The sequence below is a fragment of the Macrobrachium nipponense genome, chromosome 17, assembly GCF_015104395.2.
Source record: "Macrobrachium nipponense isolate FS-2020 chromosome 17, ASM1510439v2, whole genome shotgun sequence".
In the NCBI taxonomy this organism is placed as follows: domain Eukaryota; kingdom Metazoa; phylum Arthropoda; class Malacostraca; order Decapoda; family Palaemonidae; genus Macrobrachium; species Macrobrachium nipponense.
Window position 1 is genome coordinate 87,917,106 of NC_087210.1, and position 24,215 is coordinate 87,941,320.

At 36.2% G+C, this 24,215-nt stretch overlaps 1 protein-coding gene across 2 annotated transcripts in view; it reads right to left on the reverse strand.

The window, feature by feature from the left end:
* LOC135196435 (cytoplasmic aconitate hydratase-like) overlaps nt 1-24,215 on the reverse strand; it is a 64,837-nt gene that overhangs the window by 16,269 nt on the left and 24,353 nt on the right. For both annotated transcript variants that reach the window (XM_064223266.1, XM_064223267.1), the window contains 6 exons: nt 17,322-17,454; nt 16,930-17,059; nt 16,409-16,539; nt 15,925-16,096; nt 14,972-15,072; nt 14,708-14,824 (listed from right to left, as the gene is read on the reverse strand). In XM_064223266.1, the coding sequence (XP_064079336.1) occupies nt 14,708-14,824; nt 14,972-15,072; nt 15,925-16,096; nt 16,409-16,539; nt 16,930-17,059; nt 17,322-17,454 (784 nt within the window). The remainder of the gene's footprint in view (nt 1-14,707; nt 14,825-14,971; nt 15,073-15,924; nt 16,097-16,408; nt 16,540-16,929; nt 17,060-17,321; nt 17,455-24,215) is intronic.

Below are 24,215 nucleotides of genomic sequence, written 5' to 3' on the forward strand. Positions count from 1 at the left end.
TTTAAAAACTATTCAGCGATGAACGATGAGTGCAGTCTGTTGGTCGATTTGTATACGGGCTGCTCTGGGAGCAAGAGGCCTTGCTGGCATACAGCCAACGCTATCTAACAACAACAACAGCCACAATCAATGTACAAAGTAGCGGTTATCCGCGGAGGGTCCACGAAAGGATTTGATTTCTCTCTCCATCTCTGGGCGAAGGGAGGGAAGGTGAACGAGTCGATGGATTTTCTCGATCATATAAATCATACATTTCGTTTCTTTCGACTTTGAATCTTAAGATTTACAATGATGTCAATGGAATGAAGAGTTGCAAGTTATGATAGTTTTCGCCATTCATAATTGTTATTGAAAAAATAAATGGAAGCAGTTCCATTTATATTCTTAGACATACAAAGTACGCATTGGTTGTGAAGTACGACTGGAAGTTTGATTCCTGCCAGTGTGGTACAGAATAAAACAAAAAATGGTGCATAGGTACAACTACTGTATCTCAATCAAGCACATTATTGATTGAAGACAGCAAAAGTTCTAAGAAGAATTTGACAAACTCTCAATCTCTCTCTTGGTTTCTTTCGACTTTGAATCTCAAGTTTCAATTGGATCATGTTAAATTCCAACTGTACCTTAGGTGATATGCAAAAGATTTATGTATTGGCCTGTGAGGTTCTTCAGTAAGTTTCTTTTCTCCCAGTGGTAAGGAATATAAAAAAAATAATAAAAGGTATAATTTCCTAATCAAGTACTATATTATTTTGTCAACTCCTGAGAAAATGCCATCCTTCCAAGAATGATTGGAAACAGCCAAAGTAACGAACAAATTTGAATAAATATTAAAAATGATCACATTAACAGAACTTACGAAACGCAATACAGCACTACAAACCTCCTAATGGCATCAAATTCATTATTCGAAAAAAATATAAGTTCGTTTTCCTTCCATGGCATTTCAACCGTCCCAATTAACCCCCACCCCAAAGAAAAAAAATCCGAAGAAACGACTGATTTTGTCCGTTAGACCCTCGGGGGAACGGGGGAGAAATGGGTCGTAAAAGGATTAGCAAGAGACTGTTTCCAGGAACTATTTATAATCCGATGTCTCCAACGTCTTTTTTCCAAAAGACGCACTACTACAGGTGGACCCAACGTGGGTCTCACGGCCTGTTTTCTGTTTTATTAATTAAATTCTTTATGGTACTACTCAAATATATTGTGGTTGGCTTGAATATTTTTGTTTGATTACCCGACTTTCTCTCCTAGACAAAAGTGTGACTGTTTCTGTGACGTCTTTTCCCGTGGCTTTTAAACGATCACCATAAATTGATCTGATTTTCTTCCCGGACAAACTTGGCTTTTGTTTCTGTGACTTAATTTATTCCCGTGGCTTTATAACCTTCCACCATGAATTAATGTGACTTTCCTGGAAAAAATTGTGACTTTTATTTCCCGTGACTTTATTATACTGGCCACCGTAAGTCTATATAGTATATATACCCACCTCAGAAATGTATCAATTTCGAAATCGGCAACTGTGGACGTGTCCTAACAGCACGTTTTAGATTCGTGAATTCTCACACCAAAAGGCTACATGAAGAATTCTACGAAGTAAAGAAGATAATACCAAAGTTTTGATTAAGAAATATACTCTTCAATTTAGCACCGACTCCAAGAGCGTCAGTCAATTTGAAAATCAAATATCATAAATACACGTTACTTCTTTCGAATGAGCACCATATTCTTTGGAAGTTTGAATTTAAAGTTAGTTGCCCCTTTGGTGGGCCTGTTCCATATGAATAGAGTTCATCTTCTGAATAATAATAATAATAATAATAATAATAATAATAATAATAATAATAATAATAATAATGGATGCCGGGTACCAACTCAAGAAAAGAGGCAACAAAATCAACCATCTGATGTTCATGGACGACATCAAGCTGTATGGTAAGAGTCATCAACGGAAATAGATACCCTAATCCAGACTGTAAGGATTGTATCTGGGGACATCAGAATGGAGTTTGGAATAGAAAAATGCGCCTTAGTCAACATACAAAAAGGCAAAGTAACGAGAACTGAAGGGATAAAGCTACCAGATGGGAGCAACATCAAACACATAGATGAGACAGGATACAAAATACCTGGGAATAATGGAAGGAGGAGATATAAAACACCAAGAGATGAAGGACACGATCAGGAAAGAATATGTGCAGAGACTCAAGGCGATACTCAAGTCAAAATTCAACTCAACGCCGGAAATATGATAAAACGCCATAAACACATGGGCTAGCCGCCAGTAATCAGATACACGCAGGAATAGTGGAATGGACGAAGGCAGAACTCCGCAGCATAGATCAGAAAAACCAGGAAACAAATGACAATACACAAAGCACTACACCCAAGAGCAAATACGGACAGACTATACATAACACGAAAGGAAGGAGGGAGAGGGACTACTAAGTATAGAGGACTGCGTCAACATTGAAAACAGAGCACTGGGGCAATATCTGAAAACCAGTGAAGACGAGTGGCTAAAGAGTGCATGGGAAGAAGGACTAATAAAAGTAGACGAAGACCCAGAAATATACAGAGACAGGAGAAAGACAGAAAGAACAGGACAATACATGAGACAGACTAAAGAACTAGCCAGCGATGACAATTGGCAATGGCTACAGAGGGGAGAGCTAAAGAAGGAAACTGAAGGAATGATAACAGCGGCACAAAGCAAGTCAAGCCCTAAGAACCAGATATGTTCAAAGTACGATAGACGGAAATAACATCTCTCCCATATGTAGGAAGTGCAATACGAAAAATGAAACCATAAACCACATAGCAAGTGAATGCCCGGCACTTGCACAGAACCTCAGTTACAAAACAAGAGGCAAATGATTCAGTGGCAAAAGCCCTCCACTGGAGCCTGTGCAAGAAACATCAGCTACCTTGCAGTAATAAGTGGTACGAGCACCAACCTGAGGGAGTGATAGAAAACGATCAGACAAAGATCCTCTGGGACTATGGTATCAGAACGGATAGGGTGATACGTGCAAATAGACCAGACGTGACGTTGATTGACAAAGTCAAGAAGAAAGTATCACTCATTGATGTCGCAATACCATGGGACACCAGAGTTGAAGAGAAAGAGAGGGAAAAAATGGATAAGTATCAAGATCTGAAAATAGAAATAAGAAGGATATTGGGATATGCCAGTGGAAATCGTACCCATAATCATAGGAGCACTAGGCACGATCCCCAAGATCCTGAAAAGGAATCTAGAAAAACTAGAGGCTGAAGTAGCTCCAGATCTCATGCAGAAGAGTGTGATCCTAGAAACGGCACACATAGTAAGAAAAGTGATGGACTCCTAAGGAGGCAGGATGCACCCGGAACCCCACACTATAAATACCACCCAGTCGAATTGGAGGACTGTGATAATAATAATAATAATACGTCCCTCGGATTATTAGACAGAATATGACCCATTCGAAAAGATTACACATAATGAGAGAGAGAGAGAGGAGGGAGAGAGAGAGAGAGAGAGAGAGAGCGAGAGCGAGAGGGAGAGGAGGAGAGGAGAAGGAGAAGAGAGATTATAAGAAGGATGAAGATGAGACGGGAATACATGGAGAGAGAGAGAGAGAGAGAGAAAGAGACGGTTTATAAGAAAGATGATGAAGATGAGAAGGTAATACACTGAGAGAGAGAGAGAGAGAGAGAGAGAGAGAGAGAGAGAGAGAGAGAGAGAGAGAGAGAGAGAGAGTTTATAAGAAGGATGATGAAGATGAGAAGGGAATACATTGAGAGAGAGAGAGAGATAGAGAGAGACGGTTTATAAGGATGAAGATGAGACGGGAATACAGAGAGAGAGAGAGAGAGAGAGAGAGAGAGAGTTTCGCAGGGACCGAAGGAGGAAAGGCTTAACACAGGAAGGGTGAAGAAGACGAGGAGGAGACTGGACTTTGACCTGAGGCGACGCGAAATGACCTGGCTACCTTCTTCCCTAGAGATTTCTTCCCGATTATCGTCTGCCTGACCTTGACTGCCCCCGTCTTAAAGGCAGCCCAGCTGCTGTGAAAGAACCCTCCCTCCCTCCCCCGGGAATCCTCCAAGTTTTTGAACTACATTCGCTTTGTGTGTTTTCATTTCAGGTACGAAAAACCTCTTCATAAGTCATCTGCCTTTGTTGTATAAGATAAATATATCTTCTGGTAGCGTCCCTACTATAACGAATATCACGATTCTATATACATAATCATTCGTAAAAAGATATATTTATTTTTATTTAAACAGAAATTTGCTATAAATGCATACTTATGAGGATATCATGTACGGGAAACATGACCAGTAGTAGTCATTGTACATTTACGCTTACAAATATAACGCACTGTAAGAATTTATTATAAAAGCATATGAACAGATGTCGCGCGCTTTAAGCTAATTGCTTTTAAAAATGTCCATATAAGAGATGTGAACTTACTCTCGCCATGAAACATTCCATAGCAAAGGCGATGGATACTACAAATATATGTAATATAATAATAATGATGATAATGAACATTGTAGGTTTATCAACCCTCATATTTATACAACTTTACAGCTATGTATAATGACGTTACTTAATAAATATACCTACACGATTTTAAAGGAATTACACCTCCGTGTCACATGATTTTCAGAAGCTCGAGAAAGTAGTATACTGTATACTGGAGATTTTTTCGGTGATATTTGACATATGGAATATATATAATAATATATATATATATATATACATCTATATATATATATATATATATATATATATAAGATATATATATATATATATATACCCAATACTTTAGAAGTCCATAGCAAGGCCAGATATATAGTAACAAGCTATATACCTTGTATAGTAATATTCTAAACTCGATTAATTCCTGACTGAATTTTAAAAAGAAAGTTGCCAAAAAATACTAATACGGTAAAAAAAAAAAAAAAAAAAAAAAAAAAAAAACAGACATTAGCCTTGTCAAGTAAATACAGAATTACTGCAAGAAGGAAAAAGAAATGACCAAGAGAGGAAAGGCGAGGTGGTCTCCACCAAGTTTAGCAGAACCTGCTGTTAAGGACGAGCGGACTTTGATACCAGGGCCACAACTGAACCTTACAACTACGGGCTGCTCTTGAGCAAGAGCCCGTGCTGGCATAAAGCCAGCTTAATCTTAAGCAACAAACAACAACCTTACAGAAATAGGTTTACTATGTATCGCGTAAATCATTTTTAAAAACAGTTATTCTCTTTTGACTTTATTAGCTACTTAGAATTTTAGTATATACAGATATATATGTATGTGAAATGGGTGTGAATATACAGTGTATGTGTATACATAGCAAATCTAAGTATACCGAGTTATAAAAAATATAACTACATATTTATTGATTCTGTACATAAATTACATATATTGCATATGTATTGTATTATAAAGAATACAGTTATTAACCCGTGTGCGTGGGGAGAGAGAGAGAGAGAGAGAGAGAGAGAGAGAGAGAGAGAGAGAGAGAGAGAGAGAGAGCACGTAAACAAAAGCAAGGGCTTCAAATATGTGTTAATGTAACAGGGAATCATTATTGAAAGCTAGAGTCAGCAGATTCCTGCAGCTCTTGACAAGCATTGTCTACCGTCACAATAATGTACAAGACTCTCTCTCTCTCTCTCTCTGTGTGTGTGTGGAAATTCGAAAACGTGTATAAAAATCCCCTGGAAGCAGAACTAAGCGTTACTCGAGTAAAACAGAAACCCCAATTATATACGATTCAAAAATTTCTATAAATGTGTCTTGGTTCAATATTACGGAAGGTAAAGCATTAATCATCGTGTCACAATGGAAAAGGCTACGGAATATACTGAATATAAAGATGAACCTTTTCGCAATCACTTCATGATCAAGTGATACACTGAGGAAATAGCCAAAAGAGGTCAAACTTCGAATACCTCCCGGATGCAACTGGGCCACAATAACTTCCTATGTTTACAAGCACATTCTTAACAGCACATTCTCTCTGTGAGATGGCTGACGCTGCTGACAAATTCAAAAGGAAAACTTTGGAAACGGTCGCTGACAAAACCTGCTGACAAACAAGTGGATGACAATGACTGCCGAAAAGACAAGACAAGGCGTTTGATGTTTTCAGAAGTACCAAACACACTTCCGTGTCTCTTCTGAGTAATCCATACACACGCGTACGATTTGAATATTGCAGTGATCATTAAAAAGTCTCGTCCTGACATATCTTGGATATTAATGGTAGATTCGGGATTTTTTGGTTTATTAAATAGTACTTGACATGTGGATTGGAAGCAGCACCACTAAAGAAAACAGAGGGCAGAAAGTTGGACGTAACCGAGATGTGGATGCTGACATGGATGAGTGGAGTAACAAAAAAGGACAGGGTTAGAAATGAACATCATAGGGGTACAGTAAATGTCACTGAAGCATCAAAGGTTAAGATGTAAGTCAAGGTTAACCTGGTAATGCCACCGATAGAAGAAGAGCAACACGTGGCAAGAGATGAGATGGAGGTAGAGGTGGACGGAACACGAAGGAGAGGAAGACCTGAGACCAGGTGGAGAGATTGCATTAGAAATGATATGAGGGAGAATGGAGTACGGAAGGAAATGACACAGGGCAGAGGTAGATGGAAGAGACTCATTAAAAACGGCGACCCCGATTAGGACTAAAGCTGGGAAGAAGAGGAAATAGTACTTGAAATGTTACTATAAGAGTGGATAAAAAATTATACATTGTTAGAATGCGTAGGGAATTTAGTTTCGATTTTCTCGTATTTGAAACAGTAATTTGGCAGATTAGTTACATAACGAACACTCAGATAAATTTATTATACGTAAGATATTCAGTTTTAGTTCAAAATCATTATGCTCTCAACAAGTGCTCGTAGCAGAGTAATTACTCATTAGGCTTGACTGTCAATTAGTCATCAGATTAAGACCCCGCTCGTTCATTCGTCAATACAACTCATAATTTAATCAAAATTTGAAGGTAAATCTCTCAAAAAAATACGTTTTTAACGCAGCATGACCAACATTCTGGACACATCTGAAAGGTATTTGGACTACAGAGAGAGAGAGAGAGAGAGAGAGAGAGAGAGAGAGAGAGAGAGAGAGAAATATAAACGTCTTTAATAAGTGCAGTTAAGTTAATCAAAGATACGCAAAAATAACGGTTACTGAAAAGGGGATCAAATATCAAATAGAACTTGAGTTCCGTGTTCCCCTGTCGTTAGATATGCGCCATTTTGCGATGTTGATTAGAAATGGTTTGCTGATAATTTTTGATAATTTTTGGAACTGAAAGCGTCATTCTAATTGAGAGACCTTATTCAAGTACCATTCTGAGCAATAAATACTTGTAATGGTACTATGACTTTATGGACACCCTGTACTTCACCTTCACCGCCGTTTCAGATTTAATGAACTGTCTACGTTCATTTTACTTAGCTTGGGATATTAGTATCTATAAAAGATTTTCAAGTCATTAACCAGACACATCATATATCGCTGTTTTATCCTGCTTAAAAAAAATACAAAAATTACTATATTTTTCTTTCCTCTCAATCTTCCCACACCGCTTAGAAGCTAACTGCGCAGAAGGGTAAGTAGGCCTATAAGTACAAAGTACTGGGAAGGTTTTCAAACGAAATGGATTATAATTTCACCCAGTAAGTTCAATATATTCTCAATTACGCAAAAGAACCTCCTCTGTGATTTACACAACCAAAAATACACACGCATACCGAATACGTATAAAAGGGGGTTATAGTCGATTTAAAAACATCCTCTGCTTAATTTAAGAATAATGACGTATGGCAACTACAGCACAGCCTTCTGCACACGCAGAAAATGAATCATAACCACGCGCAGTTTCCAAGAAACTCCAACGAGTCACCTTGTAGATAATCTTTGAGATGGTCATTAAACAAACAAACAGCCTCATGGCGACAGGGACCCCGGAGTAATTGTTAGTTACGAATTTCGTGTAATTGAAATTTAAGTAATTGTAATTTAATAAAGTACAGGATGATGTCATTCGTAAATTAATTGTTATTATAAAATTGAAGTGGTAAGGACCGGGCTCTGCTCCTCTTCTATCAGTTACGCTTTACACAGTTTCCTTTGTTAAGTAATTTGAATTTACATTTTTCGAAAGTCATTTGAATTTACATTTTTGGAAAGTCATTTGAATTTACATTTGTCAAAAGTCATTTGAATTTACATTTTTGGAAAGTCATTTGAATTTACATTTTTCGAAAGTAGTAATTTGAATTAACATTTTTCGAAAGTAATTGTGATTTATTTCTTCAAGTAATTTATGTCTCCAACTCTGCGCCGCACCCAGTCATGGGAACCTTATCAGTCATCCTGATAATATCTATTTAACTGGATATATATCAGTGGCGATCTGGACGGAGAACGAATCGGTTAGGATGATAAGCCAGGGAGATACGGAGGCCATTCGATGCTGACGGAGAGAGAGAGAGAGAGAGAGAGAGAGAGAGAGAGAGAGAGAGAGAGAGAGAGAGAGAGAGAGAGAGAGAGAGAGAGTTGCTTCTCGTATGGCTGGAACGTATCACCGAAAGCAATTCGCCGTATTAACATATGTGGACGATTTCTTATATTAATGTACCGTTTTCTTGCTACATATGTCCGCCTGCTAAAGTTGCTTTTGGAGTACACGAAGGCTTATATTGAGATTTATCTGCCCTTCACCCTAGTGTGATATTTAAGAAATGCACGAACTATTTAAATAACCCTTCCCCACTTTTTGTTTCCTACAAAATCTTACTTCAAAGTTGTTCTAAATATATATACGAGTTTCTTTGGAGGCAAAGACTTATCTGTTTCATAAAAAAAAAAAAAACCTACTCTGCTCACGATTTAAATGTATTCGTACATAAACTTTCTACATTAGGAAACTAAGCGCTGATGAAACAATGCTAACGAGCCAAGTACTGTTAAAAGTTTTATATACATACACACCAACATGTATGTACATATATTACTGTATATATAATGTAAAGGCAGACAATCATTCAAAAGCACACGAGAGCATTTCTTGAAATCGGGAACGCACTAATATAAGGCTTCCAATTTGATCGTGACCTAGTTACTTGAACTAGCAGTAAATTATCTTTGTTTTTCCAGAAAAAAAATAAACTACTAATATAATAGTAATTTCGTAGGAGAGAGAGAGAGAGAGAGAGAGAGAGAGAGAGAGAGAGAGAGAGAGAAATTATAGTAGTTGTGATTTCCGAGAAAATTGCTGATTATGAAGTAACCAAATTTCGTTCATAAAGTGGTTCAAAAGACAGCCGTATTCTTCAATCTCTTTGAAAAGTAAGTCAATTCCCTTTTTAAATACCGCATACCGAAGTAAGGGACTTGATGTATTAAACCTGTAGTTTTAAGGAAATCGTCCCCCCCCCCCCCACCTCCCAACTCCACAACCCCTCCCCTACCACTGAAGGAAAGGGTAAGGGAAAGTTGACGGCGAACTGTAATCTCTTCACTCTATCTACATCGTCAAGTCGCTGTAAATCCCTACAACCTCTTCGAACTGCCATACACATTTCAAATGGACCAATCAAACGGCTCGAGCAAGTTTAGACCGATCTCGACCAATGGAAAGCCGCGGAACTGACCCCAGGCGCGGCTAACCCAAGCTTCCCCAAGACCAGAGCGGAGCCTTGACCTAGAGCAAAAGGCAGGACGCCAGTCAGAAGCACAGAGGACGTCGGAGAAGAAGCAAGTTTCCAATCAGCACACCTCGAATCCTGTTTGTGGGGATTGCTGTATCAGGACGCCATTTCACTAGTCTCAACTTCTCGTCGAGGAGGAGAGGTACCTGCCTTCTAAGTCTGTGGTGGGTCAGAGTCAAGGTATGTCTCTTTTAAGGTTAACTACAGTGCAAGCAATGTCGAACGTCAACGAAAGGCAACCGTTAGCTTTATTTATGCAATCTTCACTGAGGGCCGACAGTGGCAGTGTAGGATGAGTGAGTTTCTCGTCCTGTTCTTTCAAATTCATGACTAGATTCGACACTCGTCCAACGCTATCACCAAGTATCGACGGTGCCCCGGCCCGACTTTGATCTTTGAAAAACTGCAAGCGGACGACCATAGATCCACGACATCGACGTCGGCCCTGGAATTGTCTTGGGTACTTCTCTTTGGTGGTTTAGCTGTATGAGCTGCGATGTAAATTCATAAAGCTAGGCCAGCAGGGGCAGGTATCCAGGAATTAATAAGAGATCCGCGGGTTTTAGAAACTGCTGGAAGGCTTAAGTTTCCAGGGAGTTCATCCTTTTGGGAACTTAAACTGTGAATGTGTAAGGTTATTTTCATATCACAGTTTCAAGTAGACCAAAGGACATCTGCCAATTATCTCCAAGCACGGAATAAACTGATCTTTTGGGAAGAATGTCCAGCCATCGGCGACGCGTTCGGGTGAAAGCTTCCTGGTGAAAACGCCGTTTGTATTGATAAAGAGCGCCACCGGTTGAGTTCACCCCAACACGCGCGTCGAAAATTCTCCGAAATAGTCAATGGTTTCAACTACTTATTGCGTTTTTCATGCAGGATTTTATTTAAAAATGCAGTTAATGCAACAAGATCCATTCATCCTTTAACATATAAAACTGAAATTTTCGTCAAAAACTTTATACAACTTTGTCGAAATAACTTGCCTTTGCACTGTCACATCCGTTAATCAGCTCCCTTCGTTTTCTAGTATTTGCCAATTTTAATCATTGTAAACGTATTTTCACACAGTCAAAAACATTACTGGTTTGGTAATTTTCGTTCTGATGTATTGATAATATAGATTCTCGCCCGCTGTCTACCCTTAAAATATTTCCAGCAAAACAACAAAGGCCCCGAGTGTATTCCAATCCCCTTCATTTCCTGTTTTGAACTTCGGAACGACAGCGTGGTAGATGTTTGTCCCCTTATCTATCTTGCTGCCCATTACCCGCATTGGGAACTGCCAACTGCTTTAATGATTAGTATTATTCTCTCGTAAAAAACTTAGCTTTTTACATTGGCTAAAAACTTCATACAAAATAGAACAAATTAGTACTGGTTAGTTAATTACTTCAAATACAAACTATTATAATATACTATGTCAATATAACCGTTTTTCTTCCCATATCCCGTTCCCACGCCGATCTCTTCTCTCCCACCCAACCCCCTCCTCCCCTGCGCCCACCTTCCTTCGTACAGATCGAAAAACAAGTCATATCGAGCGAAAATGAGCCTTAAATCGACTGTCACAAGAACTCATTTAGGCCATTTTCAATATTCGACCGAGCAGTGATAGGCAGGGAGGCCAAGGATCTGCCTAAGATCATTGGGAGATGGGGAGGGAGGGAGTGGAAGGGGCAGGACAAGAGGGAAGGTTCTAAGGATTAAAAGACAGCTGCAGTGACCTGACCTGCCCCCCCCCCCCCCCCCCCGCCTTTGTTGTGGGGGCGAACTCTGCTAATCACCTCCCGACCAGCGACTTTGGCACGAATGGATAAAGGCTTAACATTTCAGATCCACTGCTAATGTTTTGTATAAAATGTAAACTGTACTTGAAACGAAGTTTTCCTTTAGTTTCTTTACATTAATAAATAATACAATGAAATTTTCTTGAGCTGAATAACTGACTATTCATCACTTGTGGTTAATTTAATTTTTAGCTTAACGTAGGTGCGTAAAGTTTTTTCTTTCTTTTGCTCTGTTTTGCCCAACTAAGGCCTACGCATCTAATTTAAAAATGCATTACGGATGATTTAATTGCACCACAGGTACGTGAGTTTCAATATGCCGCAACAGATGTTCTTGCACCCAGAATATGCTGCTGAAGAGTGGGTATACTCTGCTAGGTTGACTGAGATCTGGTAGTGTAATCACGTATCATCACCGGGCTTTTTGTCACCTACCAGAGTACGCCTGAAGGCTGCAAATACTTCCTTTTCTTTTACTTATATGCACTACTAGAATAGTCTTTCATCAACGTCAGATGGGGCAAGACGAATCAGTGTTAGTAAGGTGTGTGTGGAACTAGTACATGTTTTATTCCTGTCCCATGACTAGATCGCTCACTCACCAAACTGTGCACCTGACTTTACAAAAGAACAAAGGCTGGAATTGTTTTTACTGCATATCCTGCTGCGCTCCCAAGACCGAAAAGCATAAGAGGGATGCCCGTTAGGCTGACCAAGGCCCGGTTATGTATTAGTAACGTCATCACCGGGTTTTTTGTCACCTAACGGAGTATTCTAAAAGTCTTCAAAGCCTATTCCAGAATTTAATTTTTATTCAAGTTACAGGGCTAATAATTATTATGATGTTTCTAAAAATTTTCTTATTTCCAGGCACACCAACGGTTGCAGCAGAGAGTTTTATAATTAATGAAGTGTCCATTTCGTTTCCTGGCGGCAAGAAGAAACTTTTTTTCCAGGGTTGGTTGAACTGAGGAATTTCCTCTTGGTTAAGATTTTTTTATTTAATACCACTTCACTGAATTTATTTTCAGAGCTGTTGCAAATTGGATTATAAGTTACAAATAAAAAAACTATTGAGAGCTCATTGCAAATTGGACTGTAAGTTACAAATAAAAAAAACTATCAACCTACTTAGTTTTGTTGACCCATCTTGAAATAGTATGGCATAAGAAATGGAAACCGCACATAGGTTAAAAGCTCTTGAGTACATTCTTTCACAGTAATTCTGGTATATAATATATTCCCAATGATTTATGATATCGAATATGGTAAATTCCATGCTTTTAAGCAGAAAATTCCCTCCTGTATGTATTTGGTTTTATGATTTGCCTCAATTTTTTAAAGTTTTGACCATGATACATTTTGAACTTTCAACTGGCTAAATACATTCCTTGTGTCGGAAAAGTGTAACAGATTTTGCAAGAAGAAAGCAAATGTTAAAGGCGTGAAGAAGCTGAAACCAAGACTGAATGTCATTGTTACAAAAGGCAATACTGAGGGAATAAGTGGAAAAGAGATAAGTCGGAACTTAAAACCACGTAAGCTGTTCAACTAATAAAAAAAAAGAAAAGAAAATGCTGAATATTGAGTTTAGTTTTAAAGTGGAGGGTAAGAAGGAAAATAGATAACGAAGTGTTTTGGGGTGTGGGAGGAGAGGACTTCATGCATTAATCATCAGTTTTCCTGCATGCAATCTTTTTCCATGATAGCAGTTTACCCCCAGAATAATGATTTGAAAACAGCTATCTGTACACTTCACAATAAACAAATGGCTAGTGATATCATTAAATGTGCTGTGCTATAAGAAAATGGGACATTGAAAATTTAATTACATGTGAGTATGGAAAGTTGGACTTACATGTGCCTTGCTGTTTTAACATGACTGGTAATCTAGTTCTTTTATTTTTCTTATGCTCAGATGTGTTTTGTTTGAGTAAGTAGTTTTAGAAGGTTAGGCTACTGTAAAAGTTCTTGAATGACATTTTCTTTGCTGAAGAGTCATATTGTTTGACATTTTTGTTCTAATATACACATAAAAATAAAGCATGAATAATTATTAGTTCTTTGGGCTATATTTATACAATTTTTAAAGTTAATGGTATATTTTCATAGGCTAGTCACTGCACTTGTGCAAAGAATTGAGGGGTTACTGTATGTACATTATTTAACATACATGTATAAAATCCACATGTAATGCACTACAGTACATTTGAGTATCCACAGAACAAGATCAGAAAAAGCTGGAGTAGATTAGTCACTATGGCAGTGCTAGTGTCATATTCTTATGTATCAATGCACTTCTACAAAAAAAAAAAAAAAAAAAAAAAAAAAAAAAAAAAAAAATACTGTACAGCGTTACAGTAGTAGTTTTTACAAAAATGCATGCCTGTGTATTTCAGTACAGTATAAAGTAAATAAGTGTGCTGTCCAATATTTCATGCAGCTCTGTCTGTCTGTACACGATAAAACTTCATTTGGTCATGCCTCTGCACCACAATATCACTCGTGTGCATCTAACGTTGCACTGAAAAAAGAATGTTTAAAGAGTGTAGTATGAAAATCGCAGCATTATGATTTACTTTACTACTTACTACTTGACCATCAATAACTTTAGACTCTGAACATTATATGACAAACACAAGCTTGAAGGATATCCTAAGAACCCTTCAAGCTTTATTACTACTTAACCATCAATAACTTTAGACTCAGAACATTATATGACAAACAAGCTTGTAGGGTATCTTAAGAACCCTTCAAGCGTTCTATTACTACTTTTTACCATTCCACAATAACTTTAGACTCAGAACATTATATGACAAACAAGCTTGAAGGGTATCTTAGAACCCTTCAAGCTTGTGTTTGTCCTATAACGTTCCCAGTCTTAATTTACTGATGGTCAAGAAGTAAATCATGATGCTGCCATTTCCATACTATAGTCTTGAACATACTTTTTCAGTACAACCTTAAATGCACATAGAGCGATATCGTACAGTTAAAAGAACATTGGGTGCAAAGTAAAGAGCAGACCCAAGACTGTGTATACAATTTTAGTGTGCAGTAATTTTTCAAGAAAGCCTCCTTAAATATTTTGACACTATGACCTCAGGCCTTCAACCTTGCTTGTTTTTAATAATTTGTAACATAAACAGGAAGTCAGCATAATCTGTACTTACTTTATTTCCCAGACAAAGTCTGAAGTCCTCAAGCATGGAAGAAACAGGTACTCTATCATGTGGTCTCTTAGGTCCAGATACTGATGGTACTACTTCGGAAAGGTCCATTTCAACCACCTACAAAGAGAAGAATTATTTATTTGTTTGTGAGACATTAAGATAAGATAAAACTTTTGACACTTTTACAGACATTAATTTTTAAAACATTGGCTAGCTTACATTAATGAATTTTAAAAATAAAAACTGACCAGGTATCCCAATTACCTCACTAAAAACAGGGTCCTGAGTAGCATCACAAAAATTGCGGAACATTTTAACAGCTTTAAGGTAAGCTTCTACTTTGGCAATTTTTTCCTCATCTCGATCTGCAAGTAAGACAAAGGCAACTTAAGTAATAAACCTTTTAACAATGATTTCTATATGCACATCAATAGTGTATCCAGTCATAAAGAAAATCATAAATTCAGTTACAACCTAGAATAAGCAAACATAACTACAATGTTTTTATTTTTAACTTACAACAAATAAATCTTATAAATCTTATAGATAATTATCTTAAAAGAAATTTATTTTATTAGACTCCAAGTTTTCAAATAATCATTAGAAGCTGTAATCTTAAATGAGCTATGACCTAAATTTACCATATACTAAGTGTATACAGAATAATCAATAAATATTTGTGCCTGTAAGGGTATGCCTTACAAAATAACATTTATATAATGTACACCCTGCCTAACTTTAATCAAAATCATAGTGTCCTTTTTGCACACTGTCCTCAGGTCTCTTTGTGAAAAAAAGATGAGAGTTTTAGGGAAACATGCTTAACAGTACCCATAACCACTGAATTCCAAAATAGGTTCCTAGCATTATTTACCAAGAAAAAAATTCTTATGCTCTCAAAGGCCAAAACAAGAGCTATCTTCTAATATTCTGGGAAACAAGCCTTAAGGCACCAGTCACAGCAGCATTGTTTTCTAAAAGGTTCTACCAATACTTCCTCCCAAAGTGGAAAAGTTCTTGGAAAATAATATATAGTAATGGGGCTGCCATTGATGGTTTTATTAATTACATGAGAACTTGCATTTACAACACACTTTAGAACAAAGGTATCAACAACATCAAGAACATTTTCATGCCAGACTTTCCTTTTTAAGGATTAAACTTCCTAAACAGTACACATTTAATTTATAATAATTAATAGTAACACTTATACTTACTACTTTGTCGAAGATAATGAATAGTAGTGTCATCAACTGCAAAGAAACCTATAGTTGCACCATACTCTGGACACATATTGGAGATCGTGGCACGATCAGCTAAGGATAACTGTTTAACTCCTGGTCCATAAAACTCCACAAACTTCCCAACTACTCCTATTTGTCTGAGATGCTGCAAAAAGAAACATGACTCTTAAATAGAGGGAAATGTTACTTATAAGTGTACCTAGGCTACATGTTATGAAAGACCATGTGGTAACAATTTTCCATACTGAAAAGACAAAAGGTTTATACAAAATTGATACTAGCTGTTAATCCTGGAACTCAAGAGGCAGCCTTTGGAAACAGGTCCAGGACTGAATAGGAGCCTTCAATTTTTAAAATGCATTGCACAAAATTACATAGCAGACAAAGATAATTTTTGTAAGTGGAATTTAAAAGATTTATATGTAAAAGACAGAGTATTACACAGATTAATCCTTACCTTTGTAATTGTCAGTACAACATCCGTAGAGGTGGCTAAGGGTGAAAGTGTGCCTGTAATACGATAACCTAGTACTTTGGGAAGCACCATGGACACTGCTTGTCCTAGCATCACTGCTTCAGCTTCAATACCTAAATTAAACCCATAGAAATATAATTAAAAACTGTAAGTGAAAAACATCACTGATTACATTTTATATCAACCACTTCTATAACCAAAATCAATAAAAAAAAATGTTCATATAAAAGTACAATTAATTCAGGGAACATTCTTGGATTTATATTCAAGTATGTCTGAAAAGCATGTGCTACTGGCAATAGCAACCCCCACAATCTTTCAGGTTCATGTAACTAAAAAAACTGAGACTGACCACCCAGAGAGAAAATTCAAGTAGAAAACTACCCGTATTGATACAATAAGTTTCGCAATGTTTAAGATCACATACAGTATATTAAAAAAAGAAATTCTAGTTGAATCCAGAGCACACACATTGAGAACTTTTAATCAATTAGTTACAATACCTCCAACTCCCCAGCCAACAACGCCTAATCCATTAATCATCGTTGTGTGAGAATCTGTGCCTACTAAAGAGTCAGGAAATAGCAGCATTCCTTCATCGAATACCACACGAGCCAGGTACTCCAAATTAACCTAGAAAAATTAGAGCAGTTCTTTCATTTATGCTAGAGAACAAATCACAGGTGATGATAGTTTTAGAAAATGAAAAATGTGATTTAAACTTACATTCTAATAAAAGTATACCTTTTAATACAAATTCTGCATACCTTCTCTTATTTATACACAGAAAAAAGAATTTATTTGACAGCACTTGACCTACAATGATTCTACATAGTTTACACCATCATTTGCAAAACCAAGATTAGCACACCAAGTGGAAATCACCATACCATACCTGATGAACAATTCCTGAGCCAGGAGGTACAATAAGCATATTTTTTAAAGCTTGGGCTCCCCACTTCAGGAAGACAAATCGTTCACTATTCCGCTCAAACTCAATCTCCTGGTTCTTTTGCAAAGCATCAGACCTGTAAGTGATCACAAAATTCATGACAGAGTGCAATGACAGAAAAACCAAGTTCTAATTTCAGCAATTACAATTCATGTTATGAAAACCTGAAAGGTGCGGAGTATGCAAGTATAAAACTTGAATATTAAACTGTAAACTGAGTGTATCTCAACTTATTTTTATTCTTCAACTGTATTCCTATTTTGACAATCTAATTCAAAGTAAATAAAAATACAATTAATATAAACAGCAACAGGACCTCTACCAGAGACACAAAGTTCACCCACAAATGCTCAATTTACACTGAACAGTTGGATAACAAATACTGATTCACCTACGCTACGAGCTACTAAAAAAAAACTTCAACATTCTAAATAAACTAATGATACATACTAAGTGTGGATAACAATTGAACAAAAACCAAACATCTGAAACTTCATTCTCAAACACTTACATAAAAAGCTTTTTAAACTTGCTACTTATTAAATATTGCTACTCCTTACAGTAAACTCAATCATACACAACATTTACATACAAAATTCTTGACACGTGAGCATACTTAAGGGCATCAACTGAAACTTCTACTAATACCTGGTTACAAAACTACGACATTCAGAGTAAGTAAAAAATGTTAAAACAGTTCAAACTTCCAATGTATCCTGGTAAACATTCTACCCACACAATGTATACTACTAATACCTGGCTACAAAACTATGACATTCAGAATAAGGAAAACATTTAAAAACGCAGTTCAAACTTCCAATGTATCCTGGTAAACATTCTAGCCACACATTGTATATCCATCTGACAGTCCAGACATTCAAATAAGAAACAAAATGAGCGAGCAACTGTATAATGATCCAACAATGTACAGAATAGCTATTAAGAGTTTAAATCTACCATTTTCCTTTATAGAATTAACATGTTTTAAAAATGTAGATTTAACATATCTATCAACAGCAAAACTGTAATGAGATCAAACAAAAATGTTTAAATTCTGTTAAGAACCATGTTATTGTATTTTAGCACCAACTAATCCAATTTTCAATATAATCTGAATCTCAAACAACCAAAACTAAACAAACAAATTTATATAATATTTTAAAGTTCTCAACGAATTACGTTGCGCACCGAACCCACTTGTATCAATTTAAGCCGACTCATGGGCCAAGTTCCTTTCTTTACCAATGGCATACATGTAAGGACTACTGCTGGGGAACAATGTATTAGAGAGTGCAGTAATTCTACCAAGTGTTTTTTCCCCCTTTTGGATATCACTCAGAAAGTCCAGGAAAATCAAATCAAATCAAACTTTCTTTGAATTAAGATTCTTAATATAGTATCTGTAGTAAACTTTGAGAAATGGGTAAAACATCTTAAATAAAGTAAATAGTATATATATGACACCACAGTGTATGAGTTTATGTATTCAAAAGTGATTTTCATATCTATGAATGAAGAGAAAGCATATATATATTTCAGACGAAAATGTTTGTACTAGTCATGCAATTTCTAAACTCACTGACTTAATTGTTAAGATGCTGTTTTTAAGGTTTACAGCTTAGAAAAATAGCTGATGCTGTTACATTGTATTTAATTATTCATTTTTAGTTACAGTACTATTTTATGTTGGTTTTAGTATATACACACTGTTAGTGAGTTTACACATCATTTCCCTTCCTAAGCTATATTTAAGTTTGAAAATCCATGTATGATTTGAGGATTCTTTCCCACTAATAATTCCACCCACATATTATAACTGGCAAATTAACATTAGTAATTTATACATACGTATAGGTTTACAGATGAAAATGTACTGTTTGGATGCAAATAAATAAAACTGTTATATCAAGCTAACCACAGTTATCCAAATTTTTCAGTTTTTCAGTTATTCAACACACAATAAGTCCTGTTCCTTTTGGATAACAGGGGCTGCTTTGTAGCAGTACAGAGTTTCACTTATAAACGCCTTAACTGTGACTGCCAGATACTGAATTTCTCTTCTCATTTATATATAAAGTACAGTACAGATATATTACGTACTACCAAACAATATAAATAATCTTCTAACTACTACTATTACTTAGCAACATAACTAATGTTAATGAAACTACATAGTAGTATATGCGTATTTGACTTTAAAAAGCTATGCACTCTTAAGAAAAAAACACTATACATAGCCACTTTCAGAGAAAGGAATTTATATGGAACCTATGTCATATATCTGGTCGAGATATTCATTGCAGTGCTGTACAAAATAAAGAGCAATGCAACAGGGGCCAAGGGATAATGACAATAACCTTTGGTAGAATCATTTGAATTCAAAATACCATTTGTACCTCACAGATAATCTCAAGGATGAGACAATGTTCACTAAAACTACTTGTTACTCTAGCGAAAGAGATAAGAAACGATGTTATCAGTGTTATCAATGCCATGACTGGATTCCTGCATAGTATTCTAAAAAGCCAAGGAGGCTTCGACCCCTCCTCTTATTTATTGCAATGTCAAAACTCACACATATAGTAACCTTATCAATGGTAACCCAATATCCTCTATAATTAACCTGGCATAATTCCTTAAACGTACCTGCATGCCATTCAAAAGGCTTCTCAGTTGGGTACCATGGCATCCCTTGATGTTGTGATGGCACTAATGGCATCTAGCCTTCCTAGGTAATAATCCATCCAAGTACCAACTAGAACAAATGGTGCTGAACTTGCCATGAACTGCCACTATTATTGCAAACAAGTTACAGCTGCAATCATATGCACACTGTACATACGTATTGTATATATGCTCAGTCCCCTACTGTACATACGTATTGTATATATGCTCAGTCCCTAAGGAAGTTTAAAAGTATTTGGCTAGTATATATATATATATATTTTAGTACTCAAAAATGCAAGGCAATTCCCAAAATTGGTCAACAATGATCAGTATTTCAATAAAAGGCTGTTTTGCATTTCACATGGCGTTCCTTTTTTCAGACCAACAAATACAACAAATTTTATGTTGAAGCCCTAATACAAAAGGTCCACCGAGATCTTCATTGGGTTTAAATTCAGTGTCTTGGCACTAAATGATGTCACAGCGTTCATACAGCTAAACTTGGACAACCTATTGTATTTTTATAAAAACTTCTTTATAATTGATAATTTGTAAATCTTTATGCAGTCCTTATTCATCCCCCTTTGGAGTAAGTCTAAAATTTCTTTGGATTAGCTTTTTCCCATAAGTCTTTCACTTTTTTCATGTTCCCATTGGTCTCTTACCACTCACCTGTACAACTTCTTAAACTTTTTCCCTAACACAGAAAACGAAATCTTTTGGGTGATGCAGACCACAAAATGATGGACCAACACTGAAAAACAGCACTAATAACAGCAGAACAAAAAAGATCTTTAAAAGTCCACAATGCCAGAAAAATACAAGATGGTATCCTCTGAAAAATCATCATAAATAATATAGCTAACACGTTTTTAGAAGAAATACTTGGGTTCATACATAAACCTATAGACTAGTAATTTGTTACTGAAGAACAATCTGGCAACCCAAACAGACTACCTAAAGAAAAGGAATGTAGTACACCTATTTGAATGCTCTGAGTGATACAGTGGTATGACTAAAATGTCTCTCCTGCCACCTTCCGAAGGAGGAGGCCATCTACAACCTCTCACAACAAGAGCGAACTGAACGAACTGAGTGAAAAGAATGATTTAATTCTACAAAGGCATTATATCCTTCACCTAATTACCACTGCTGCTACCTCCTAGAGGTCCTCTTCATACAGGAGAAACTAATGATCAATACACAGTAAAGGAAGTTGATTTTCTCCCTATTCACATCTGCAGAAACCAGGACAACAGGCCAATACTAAATGGGGTACCAAATGCCAGGTAGAATCCATCCAAACTACCTCAGCCACCTAGAGTTGCATAAGATTGTATAGAATGATAATGAGAGAGGCAGACTCAACAGTAGGATCTGACATCTGGCCAAAATAGTACCCACAAATGATCAAAATCCAGAACATGAAGGAAAAGTGAATATAAACAATTCCAGCATGTATACAGAACCCATTCTCCCTGTATTTTAAACCAGAAAACATATTTTCAAGAGTTTCCTTACAAGATAAGCAGATACTAAGACAAGATTTTCAAGAGTAATGTGGGTGAAACTGCTTTCACATTTAATTACAATAACTGAAATTATTATTCTCTTCATGTATGGTTTGTGCTTGTTGAAATTCCAATACAGACTCTACTCAACACCTGACAGCTGCATCCACAAAAGCCTTATGAGTTTTTGAATGCCTACTCAGGCATTGAAATGACAGAGGGAATCAACAGAAAAAAAAATTGGTGAAAAATAATAATTAATAAGGTTTCCAAATTGGAATGCGTTACTTTGCTGTAATGGCTATTACTTCTCTGCATGTTAAAAGTTTACAGAAACAATCAAATTACCTTCAGCAGTTGAATTATGAATGAAATGTTAGGACACCCTGACAATCACTGTCAGGCAACAAAAATTACCTCAGGCTACAAAAATTACCTAAGTGAAAAGTTTTAAGAACCAACAAAGAGAAGATATCTTTTTTTCATTATCCCTGCATTACAACTAATTACTAAGTGTCAAATGAATGCTGGAATTATTTCTTTGTGAGAATAATGGCAAAACAGCATTCAACTATTTATAAGACTTTTAGGTAAATCATTTACTATTACATTAGTTTTGCATAGATGTGGTTAATCTTAACCATCATACATTTCACTAATATTTACCCCTGAGATATGAAAAGATGTTCACCTATAAAAGAAAGCCTTAATGTTTACAACTGAAGATGATCTTTAAAAAATGGCAAGATAACTGAAGTGATACTTTTTCCCCCCTTCTAAATAAAAGACAAAAATTAATCCAACATCACATTGTCCTTTCATCCTGACAAATATGACAAATTTTTAATCAATTTGTATTTTTCAAAACTAACAAGCCTTTGGCCTTAACATTAGGATATATACTAGTGCCAGCTGGAAGTCTGGTAGAATTAATGAAAAAAAAAAAAAAACTTGTGTGACTCGGGGACTACTGACATCTGTACCTAGTCACAGGGTATTGGTAGCTCCCACAATGCCCTAGGCATCCTGTAACCTATCAGTTACTGTCCTACCGCCTTTAAGAGACATGAGTACTCTCTATCTCTTTAAAGCTGGTTTAGTTTGACCATTTTTTCATATCTTTCTTTGTTACCTTTCTCTGGGTGCTCTCAGTATGTGTGATCTACTAGGTTTGAGTAAGTTGTGAGATCATGGAGATTTTTGCAACAGTTTGTGCATTCACAGTGGGAAAACTACAACTACTTTGATTGATAATGAAACCAAAGTGAATGAATCAGGAACACAAAGCTAACAATTTTGTTACCCATAGAAATTATAAGTTTCCCTGTATGTTCACTGGCAATGTGATGGCTGATCATCATAGTAATTCTATTCTCCATTTTCAATGGACTTGATACACAAGGATAAAATCCAATTCTTGTACCAGAGTGCTCTAAATGGGGACGTATTAGTTAAAATGGTTCATCCTGACTCAAATTATTGGCCACAACAGGCACAAATGACTTTGTTGACAAGATTATAAAAAGGTGATTAACAATAGGTTGCTTACAAAATTACGAAATTCCCACACTTCTACCTTTAACTTCATACACTCAACTTTAGCACTATTTTTCTACTTGTAGTGACAATTCAGACAATTTTGCACTGCTTCCCTGACCATGCTAATTCCTTTTTAGAACATTTTGCTAAACAATATAGTACTGTCACATCTTTCAAAATACATGACATGTAAAAGTTGCCAAAAATCTTTACTATAATAATTAACAATTCGGTTAAAATTGCAAGAGTACCAATTGTTGTTGATTGGAGTTTTAGTTTACTTTTCTAAGCTCCCAATTCTTATCTTTATTCAGTCCATTTCTATTTTCTTTCCTTCTTCATACTGCTATGTATATCCTGCTCAAGATCCTATGGGTCTTTGATCTCATACAGTTTTAAGCAACATCAATTTCATAAATGAATGTTCACTTACACAAAAATAGTGTAAAAAGACAACAAAGTCATAAGAAATGTTAAAATTCAAATTGGTGAAATATTTCAATCAATGAACTTTTACTTTATCCCTTTTCGTCATCAATGAAGGCCTGATAATTTCCTTTGCAAATTACAAATTGAAAATAAGATTCTCCAGAGTAATCTTAACCATATGTAATATTTGTCAATTTCTATTTAAATCACTGAGGTTGAAAACAAATTACAGTAATGTTGAGGCATCATCAAGGTTTTCCTTATTTCTGCAGCCAGTTTTCCATGAAGTTGATTGTGCAAAATAATGAATTTTCCACAAAGATGAAAGCATGCTTTTCAAGGTCTTCTTTGATTATGGAAATGACAGAAGTAATGGATATGTTCTTAATCCTGAAAATTACCTACATAGAGTGAATAAAAGATAGAAACTGTATATAATCTACGAAGCGATGAAAGGCGACCTATAAACTTATTTTTCTAGTGGTGTTGTCTTCCCCTGTACGTTTTGATTTTCGAACAACTAACATGCCATGCCTGAATAAGTTTATAATTTCGAAATCCTATGAAACATCAACTCACCACAACACAAAATAAATCTAGTACCATTCTACTGTACTATAACTGGTACAATACAGTAAATACAGTACCATTACATACAGACTACAGCTAATGACTTCAACAGAGATAACAA